We start from the raw sequence: 9,575 nt of genomic DNA, 5'->3' as shown, positions 1-9,575 counted from the left end.
CTAGTAAGGGTGGTCACGCAAACAGAACTTGCCAATTCGTTACTAGTACAGCACTATTGTGTAGTGTATAGTAGTGTAGTGTATAGTGTAGTGTATAGTGTAGTATAATGGTACAGCACAACGGTGTGTTGGACAGCCAAGCCACAACATTTACAATCTCTGAGTACGACATTTCGCCAGTAATTACAACCAGCTTCATCAGGCGACAGCCAGATTTTGTGGAGAATTCCACCTCTTCCGTTCCTTATAAAGAGGCACAGATGTGGTGACCACACTTCTGTGCTCTTGCGCAAAGTAGGGGGGTGATTAATTTTCTAATTTGTTCCCCAATATCTTTATTTAATAATTTTCATAATTAACTTATTTTGCAGTTTGTTTAATGAGTTTAAAGATAGTTAACAATTCATCAAAAGATGTCTCGCCTCGTTAAATCAATTAATTTCATCGAAGACGTAACTTATTTAATTGCTATTTTGATAATTAATTTATGCAACAATTAATATGACAATTTTACAATCACAATTTGTTTGGCAACTGAGTATCCAAAGCTCTGGGAAGTCGAGCAGCACGCGTCCACGTGGCCCCCGTGGGTCAAGCAGCTCAGCACGGCGAACCGCTGCGTTATCGACAATCGCAGAACACCGTGGGGACAATGCAGACGCAGGAAGTCCCCCTGGTTGCGGAAGACGCGACTCACGGAAACGCTCCCCATGAATCACACATTAAACTTTTTTCATGAGAATCTATATATATAAAAGGGAAATTTGTGAATATGTGTTTCTGTTCGAAATGTTTAGCATACTTCCCAACATGAAACAAACTTTAAAATTAAGAAAGGTCGACAATAAAGTAATAATACATTTATTATTAAATTGTGATATGATAGTAATAAAATGCTAGTAATGAAATAATAAAATAGAAATTGTAATAACATAATCACGGTGAAATTATAATAAAATCATAATGAAATTATTATCATTAAATATTTCACACGCCGCAATGTTTTGTGCGCGTTAGTTCTCTCGGCGCTAGTGCAGCGCGGCGATGACGCGGATGAATACCGCGGAGCGACGAGGAGTTTCCTGACCCCCCTCCCCCCCCCCCCCAAAACTAACCGAGTGGCACAGTCGGTTTGGGGTCCGGGTTGGGGGTCGCCCTGCGCACGTCATCGGAACGGGAAAGGGGTTTTAACGTCGTCGTTGTCGTTGTCGTGCCAGGAAGAGCCTCTACGATGTCATGAGCAAAGGGAGCATCGGGCGAATCTACGTGAGGCGGTTGAGGGAGTACACCAGGGCCATCCTCGACTTCCTGTTGTACGCCAAGGGGCGGGGCATCATCCACGCGGACATCAAGCCGGTGAGCGGAGCGGGCGCGGTGGTCGCGCCCTCTCATCGGGGCGCTCGGTTAGCTGGCGCGGAAGCAGCCCGGCCACTGTTGATCGCGGGGTCGATGCGGTGGCTCCGTCCATCTGGAGGGAGGTGGTGGTAGTGGTGGTGGTGGGGTCACTTTACCTCCGGTGAAGACGATCCGGGACGAGGTGGACACTCGTACCGTAGAGGCAGGCCAGCCATGGTTGATCGCAGGGCCCCGTCCATCTACTGTGACTCTGCCACCTCCTCCTTCCAGATGGAGGAGGTAGCAGGAGATGTTTACTACCTCGCCTGGTATACAGGGGTTCGTGGGTTTTATCCCGACCCTGACGCCTGCTGTATATTTGGAGTTTGCGTCTTTTCCTCTCTCATCACCACAGTGGCTGGTTGTTAACTATCTCGCCTGGTATACAGGGTCATGGGTTCGATCCCGACCCTGACTCCTGCTGTACAGTGAGGGAAAAAAAGTATTTGATCCACTGCTGATTTTGTCCGTTTGCCCAATGACAAAGAAATGATCAGTCTATAATTTAATGGTAGGTTTATTTGATCAGTGAGAGACAGAATAACAACAACACAATCCAGAAAAACGCATGTCAAAAATGCTATGCATTGATATGCATTTAAATGAGGGAAATAAGTATTTGACCCCCTCTCAATCAGAAAGATATCTGGTTCCCAGATGTCTTTTATGCAGGTAACGAGCTGAGATTAGGAGCACACTCTTAAAGGGAGTGCTCCTAATCTCAGCTTGTTACCTGTATAAAAGACACCTGTCCACAAAAGCAATAAATCAATCAGATTCCAAACTCTCCACCATGGCCAAGACCAAAGAGCTCTCCAAGGATGTCAGGGACAAGATTGCAGACCTACACAAGGCTGGAATGGGCTACAAGACCATTGCCAAGCAGCTTGGTGAGAAGGTGACAACAGTTGGTGCGATTATTCGCAAATGGAAGAAACACAAAAGAACTGTCAATCTCCCTTGGCCTGGGGCTCCATGTAAGATCTCACCTCGTGGAGTTGCAATGATCATGAGAACGGTGAGGAATCAGCCCAGAACTACACGGGAGGATCTTGTCAATGATCTCAAGGCAGCTGGGACCATAGTCACCAAGAAAATGATTGGTAACAAACTATGCCGTGAAGAACTGAAATCCTGCAGCGCCAGCAATGTCCCCCTGCTCAAGAAAGCACATATACATGCCCGTCTGAAGTTGGCCAATGAACATCTGAATGATTCAGAGGACAACTGGGTGAAAGTGTTGTGGTCAGATGAGACCAAAATGGAGCTCTATGGCATCAACACAACTCGCCGTGTTTGGAGGAGGAGGAATGCTGCCTATGACCCCAAGAACACCATCCCCACCGTCAAACATGGAGGTGGAAACCTTATGCTTTGGGGGTGTTTTTCTGCTAAGGGGACAGGACAATTTCACCGCATCAAAGGGACGATGGACGGGGCCATGTACCGTCAAATCTTGGGTGAGAACCTCCTTCCCTCAGCCAGGGCATTGAAAATGGGTCGTGGATGGGTATTCCAGCATGACAATGACCCAAAACACACGGCCAAGACAACAAAGGAGTGGCTCAAGAAGAAGCACATAAAGGTCCTGGAGTGGCTTAGCCAGTCTCCAGACCTTAATCCCATAGAAAATCTGTGGAGGGAGCTGAAGGTTCGAGTTGGCAAACGTCAGCCTTGAAACCTTAACGACTTGGAGAAGATCTGAAAAAGAGGAGTGGGACAAAATCCCTCCTGAGATATATGCAAACCTGGTGGCCAACTACAAAAAACGTCTGACCTCTGTGATTGCCAACAATGGTTTTGCCACCAAGTACTAAGTCATGTTTTGCAGAGGGGTCAATTACTTATTTCCCTCATTAACATGCAAATCAATTTCTAACATTTTTGACATGCGTTTTTCTGGATTTTGTTGTTGTTTCTCACTGTTAAAATAAACCTACCATTAAAATTATAGACTGATCATTTCTTTGTCAGTGGGCAAACGTACAAAATCAGCAGGGGATCAAATACTTTATTTCCCTTACTGTATGTTTAGAGTCTGCGTCTCGCTCTCCCCGTGGTGGTCACGTGGATTTTACTCCAGGTCCTCCTGCTTTTTACCTCCACGTTCAGAATCAACATCACCAAGCGTTTAGAGTATTTTACCACTGCTGCAACATTTCCGCGTAATGATGATGATGAGCTATCGTTTGTGATGGCCAGGTCGCTTCTGACAAAAAAGCTGCACAGCAGCACAGAGTGGGGCCTGACACCTAGTAAAGTAAAACATAGCTTCGTTTTAGTTTGGGTCTCTCTATGTCTGTGTGGGTCTCTATGAGATTGGGTCTCTGTTGGTGTGTATGGGTCTCTATGAGTGTGGGTGTGTATGGGTCTCTATGGGTATGGGTCTCTATGAGTATGGGTCTCTGTGGGTGAGTGTGGGTCTCTTTGGGCCTGTTGAAACACGTCTCTAGAGTGTTTAGCTGCTGCTATAAATGTCCACGCAATGCTGATGATGCTGATGATGATGATGTTGATGATGATGATGATGAAATCAGCTACTTGGTTGAGATGATGTTATTACGTGATGGCCAGGTCGTTTCCGATAAAATAGCTACACAGCAGCTCAGCGGGGCCTTACACCCTGGTAGTAAAATAAAACAAATAGGTTGAGTAATTTATTAAAACGACTTTAAACGGGTCTCAGGCACGTAGACCGTGTCGCAAGTCAGCGGGGAAGGGGGGGCCTGCCCGTGTGGATGTAAATGCGTCACTTTGCATGATCGACCCACTGCTGGCTAGACACTCTTGCCGTAACCTCAGAGCGTGGAATTCCTTCTCTGTCTCTCCCCTTTGTCCAGGATAACATTCTGCTCACCGCGGCCGGCAAAGTCAGGGTCACCGACTTCGGTTGCAGCTCCTACCTGAAGCATAAAAGTGAGTGGCTTTGTGTGCGTGGAGTTTCTTTTTTCAGGGTTAGCTCGCGTCAACGTAAACGTTGCGTCGTCAAACCCGCCGCCATCCGACGCAGCCAGTTAGTGAGGTTCAGCGTCACGTAAACAGGACGCTCCAATTCGCCACTTGCACAGCACTAGCCGGTGTGCTGGAGATGTAAACCCACTACGACGTTTACAATTCGAGCGATTACAGCCGAGCATCATTATCGGGTGGGCAGCCAGAGTACGCGGTCCAACCCAAAACTCGTCTCCGCCGTGAAATATCGTTCGCAGAAGCCGACTAGGCGTTTAACCGACCGAAAAAAGAAACCTGTTCAACCCACGTCGCTGTTGACGGAGGGGCTACTTTATATTCATCGTCATTGTTGTTATTGTTGGTGTTGCTGCACAGCCCAAAACGTGTGCGGGACGTTGAACTACATGGCCCCGGAGCTGCTGCTGGGCTACTATGTCACCTGTGCTGTGGACATGTGGGCCCTGGGCTGCACCGTAGCCGAGATGGCCACCGGCAAGGATCTCTTTGATTCACGGACCTACACAGAACACCTGCCCTACTGCATCGAGGTACGGTCGGTGGGTGGGTACGGTGGGTGGGTATGGTGGGTGGGTACCGGTGGGTATGGTGGGTGGGTGGACGGGCAGCTCTCTATGGATATGGGTCTCTGTGGGTCGGCACAGAGACCCATACTCATAGAGACCCAAACGGATCCACAGAGACCCATACTCATAGAGACTCATGCAGACCCACAGAGACCCATACTCATAGAGACACATACAGACCCACAGAGACCCATACTCATAGAGACTCATGCAGACCCACAGAGACCGAAACTCATAGAGACCCATGCAGACCCACAGATACCAATTCTTATAGAGTTTGATTCGCTCTGGCGGCCACAAACAACAGGCGAGGAAGATCTGAACTGGTCCTGGACCTCTCATAGGTCTACTCAGCCTCAAACGAGTACTTGGTGTAGCGGTGTGTAGTAAACATTTCCACTGGGGGAGACAAAGGTGGCCGGGCGTGGTGCTGGGCACCCACCCGCTCATCTGTCGTTCCGGCCTTCAAAGGTGCTGCTCGCTGATAACAGCACTTGCCCCAGCAATGAGATGAGGCTAAACTGGGAGGAGGAGATTGTTGTCTTTGTACACAGTGCTGGCCTTCGTAGGTGCTGCTCGCTACTAACAGCGCTTGCCCTAGCAATGAGATGAGTCTAATAAGGAGAGGGAGGGATTGTTGTCTTTGTACACAGTGCCGGCCTCGACAGGCGCTGCCTCCGCCACTAATCACCGCTGACAGATGGCACTTGCCCCAATGGGCCGGCTGAGGCTACACCGGCTGTAACCCCCCCTCCTCCTTTTGTCTTCGTCCGAAACGGTACGCAGATCCTGGGCATGCCCCCGAAAAAGATGGTGGACGAAGCCCCTAACAAGACAACTTACTTTGGTGAGTCAAAGGCTCGGGCAGGCTGGCGTCAGCGACGTAACCCATTCCGTTTTGTTAGGTAGGGGGTGGCATTGAGGCTCTTATAGGGTTCTATTGTGGGGGGGGGGGGGGGGCTGAGGGGCGTCTCTGAATATCCCGGAGGTGGGGAGTGGGGTGGGGTTTGCGGATCTTTGTAACAGCCGCTAGGAAGCATAGGTGGGTGTGTGAGTGAGCGGATGGGTGGGTGAGTGAGTGGGTGGGTGAGTATGTGGGTGAGTGAGTGGGTGGGTAGGTGAGTGGGTAGGTTAATGGGTGGTTGAGTAGGTGAGTGGGTGAGTGGGTGAGAGGGTGGGTAGGTGAGTGGGTGAGTGGGTGGGTGAGTAGGTGGGTAGGTGAGTGGGTGGGTGAGTGAGTGAGTGGGTGGGTGGGTGAGTGAGTGGGTGGGTTGGTGACTGGGTATGTAGGTGGGTGAGTGGGTGCGTAGTTAAGTTGATGTGTGGGTATGTGGGCGACATGGTGGTTGGTGACTCTGCGTGCGTCTCTCTGCCTCTCTGCAGACTCTGAGGGCCTCCCCTACAACCTGTCCAAGCAGCGGCCACCGGGAAGCCTCCCTCTGCACCGCGCGTTGCAGGGCCACCACCCTCAGCTGGTGGACTTCGTCAGCCGCTGCCTGCAGTACGAACCACACTCACCCCTCGCTCACCCCCACTCACCCCCACTCCCCACCCCATACCTGTCAACACCTTATCAGTGCCCTACCTTACTACAGACCCAACCCAGATATTATTGGTCACTCCGTGACCCTTATAAATATCAACGTTCATCCTGCAAAGTCCAATCACAAGGGACAAATACAAACAAATAGACACGAATTATTGTTGTTACCTAGAATTGAAACGGCTGCACTCCGTACGGACCTGAAAACTCAATTACCCTGCACAAGAATATCTAATAAACCATACGGTTTGACAGCTCTGCAACCAAGTCACTACACACCACCACTCCGCCATCTCACCACTCTCCCCCCACCTCCCACCCTGTCAAATCATCTCACTATGCCCCTCTCACCACGTGTGTGTCTCCCCCCATCCCTCCCCTCCCTCCCCTCCCTCCCCGTGCGTCTCCCAACAGATGGGATCCGAATCTCCGGATGACGCCTGAGCAGGCGCTGGCTCACAGCTGGCTCCACACCACCACCACCACGACCCGGGCCACCACCAGCAGCTGGGCCACCCACACCGCCAGCGAGGCATCCCCCACCACCATCCGGGCCACCACCAGCAGCTGGGCCACCCCCACCGCCAGCAAGGCCACCCCCACCACCAGCGAGGCCACCCCCACCACCACCACCATCCGGGCCACCACCACCAGCTGGGCCACCCCCACCGCCAGCAAGGCCACCCCCACCGCCAGCGAGGCCACCTCCACCGCCAGCAAGGCCACCCCCACCACCAGCGAGGCCACCCCCACCCCCACCACCATCCGGGCCACCACCAGCAGCTGGGCCACCCCCACCGCCAGCAAGGCCACCCCCACCGCCAGCGAGGCCACCCCCACCGCCAGCAAGGCCACCCCGATCACCAGCGAGGCCACCCCCACCACCACCGCCATCCGGGCCACCACCACCAGCTGGGCCACCCCCACCGCCAGCAAGGCCACCCCCACCGCCAGCAAGGCCACCTCCACCGCCAGCAAGGCCACCCCCACCACCAGCGAGGCCACCCCCACCACCACCACCATCCGGGCCACCACCAGCAGCTGGGCCACCCCCACCGCCAGCAAGGCCACCCCCACCACCAGCGAGGCCACCCCCACCGCCAGCAAGGCCACCCCCACCACCAGCGAGGCCACCACCACCACCATCCGGGCCACCACCACCACCATCCGGGCTACCACCACCAGTTGGGCCACCCCCACTGCCAGCAAGGCCACCCCCACCGCCAGCGAGGCCAGCCCCACCTCCGCCACCATCCGGGCCACCACCACCACCATCCGGGCCACGACCACCAGCTGGGCCACCACCACCAGCTGGCCCACCCCCACCACCAGCGAGGCCACCCCTACCACCATGATGATGATGATGATGACGATGATGACGATGATGACGATGATAACGACGATGATGACGACGATGATGATGATGACGATGTTGATGATGACAATGATGTTGACAACGATGACGATGATGACCATGATGATGATGACGACGATGATGATAACGATGATTATGATGACGTTGATAATGATGATGACGATGATGCTGATGACGTTGATGATGATGGTGATGACGCGTGTGGGCCAGGACCCCCACTCACCACCCACACTCACCACCCACACTTACCACACTCACCACCCACACTCACCACCCACACTCACCAACCACACTCACCACACTCACCACCCACACTCACCACGCACACTCACCACCCACACTCACCACCCACATTCACCACACTCACCACCCACACTCACCACCCACACTCACCACACTCACCACCCACACTCACCACCCACACTCACCAAACTCACCACCCACACTCACCACCCACACTCACCACCCACACTCACCACACTCACCACACCACACTCACCACACACACTCACCACACCACACTTACCACACCACACGCACCACCCACACTCACCACACAATGGACTAGAGCTTGCCAAGCCACGTGCGCGTGTGAAGAGTTAGGATAGAGATAAAAAAATAAGTTTTAATGTAATAATGTGTACATATATATCTAGACCATTGTTAGTTTATCGATTGTTGTTGTAATAAATATGCGGACTCAACAGAATGTTGGAGTTGTGTTTGTTGTGGCGAGTTGCTGCTGCTTGGGGTCTCAGGTGACTTGGATCCAGATGTTAACTACCTCGCCTGATGCATGAGGTCGTAGGTTCAATTGGAGTCTGCCCAGCTCCGTGTCTCATCAGCAGAAGCAGGAGACAGGCTCTGCTTGAACCAATGGTGGTGAACTGCCCAGATGTTTGTCGTCAGATGCACCTAGCCTGGCACAGCAGTCGACCCATGGCACCTGCTGGGTCTGTTACGTGACCTCCTCCTGCACCTAGCCTAGCACAGCAGTCAACCCATGGCATCTGCTGGGTCTGTCCCGTCACCTCCAAGTGCACCTAGCCTGGCACGGCAGTCATCCCATGGCACCTGCTGGGTCTGTCCCGTCACCTCCAAGTGCACCTAGCCTGGCACAGCAGTCAACCCATGGCACCTGCTGTGTCTGTCCCGTGACCTCTTCCTTTACCTAACCTGGCACAGCAGTCAACCCATGGCACCTGCTGGGTCTGTCACGTGACCTCCTCCTGCACTTAGTCTGGCACAGCAGTCAACCCATGGCACCTGCTGGGTGTGTCACGTGACCTCTTCCTGTACCTAGCCTAGCACAGCAGTCAACCCATGGCACCTGCTGGGTCTGTCACGTGACCTCCTCCTGCACTTAGTCTGGCACAGCAGTCAACCCATGGCACCTGCTGGGTGTGTCACGTGACCTCTTCCTGTACCTAGCCTAGCACAGCAGTCAACCCATGGCACCTGCTGGGTCTGTCACGTGCCCTGCCAGCAGCGACCCTTCGACACTTCACATGGCCTCATAAGTGCTGCGGTGACGTCACAAGGGGGGTGGGGCACGTGTCTGAGTTACAATAATTAACAGAGCTTACCTAACCTATCCACACTACAAATTGCAATCACCTTCACTTGCTACTCCTATAGGCTTCTATAGGCTTTACATCAAACCTTCCGCCACATTTTCTACAAGACATAACCACCTTACTTATCCACACTACAAATTGCAATCACC

General features: G+C 52.6%; 1 protein-coding gene across 1 annotated transcript; it reads left to right on the top strand.

The window, feature by feature from the left end:
- Positions 1-4,799: 4,799 nt before the first annotated feature.
- Positions 4,800-8,558, top strand: LOC142907667 (uncharacterized). Its single transcript, XM_076057279.1, has 4 exons — positions 4,800-4,895; positions 5,718-5,778; positions 6,315-6,432; positions 6,889-8,558. The coding sequence occupies exons 1-4, from the start codon at positions 4,800-4,802 to the stop codon at positions 8,450-8,452; spliced, it is 1,839 nt and encodes a 612-aa protein (XP_075913394.1). The 3' UTR covers positions 8,453-8,558.
- Positions 8,559-9,575: the final 1,017 nt, after the last annotated feature.

This window comes from Petromyzon marinus, chromosome 80 (genome assembly GCF_048934315.1).
Source record: "Petromyzon marinus isolate PM22_M1 ecotype Great Lakes invasive population chromosome 80, UKy_Petmar_22M1.pri1.0, whole genome shotgun sequence".
Classification (NCBI taxonomy): domain Eukaryota; kingdom Metazoa; phylum Chordata; class Hyperoartia; order Petromyzontiformes; family Petromyzontidae; genus Petromyzon; species Petromyzon marinus.
This window is presented reverse-complemented; position numbering and strand designations above follow the sequence as displayed.

Bases quoted from the DNA above. Each gene is read 5' to 3' on its own strand.
- LOC142907667 (XM_076057279.1), top strand. From the start codon at position 4,800: ATGTGGGCCCTGGGCTGCACCGTAGCCGAGATGGCCACCGGCAAGGAT. The intron at 4,896-5,717 runs GTACGGTCGGTG...AACGGTACGCAG, and splicing joins ACCTGCCCTACTGCATCGAG to ATCCTGGGCATGCCCCCGAA. The intron at 5,779-6,314 runs GTGAGTCAAAGG...GCCTCTCTGCAG, and splicing joins TAACAAGACAACTTACTTTG to ACTCTGAGGGCCTCCCCTAC.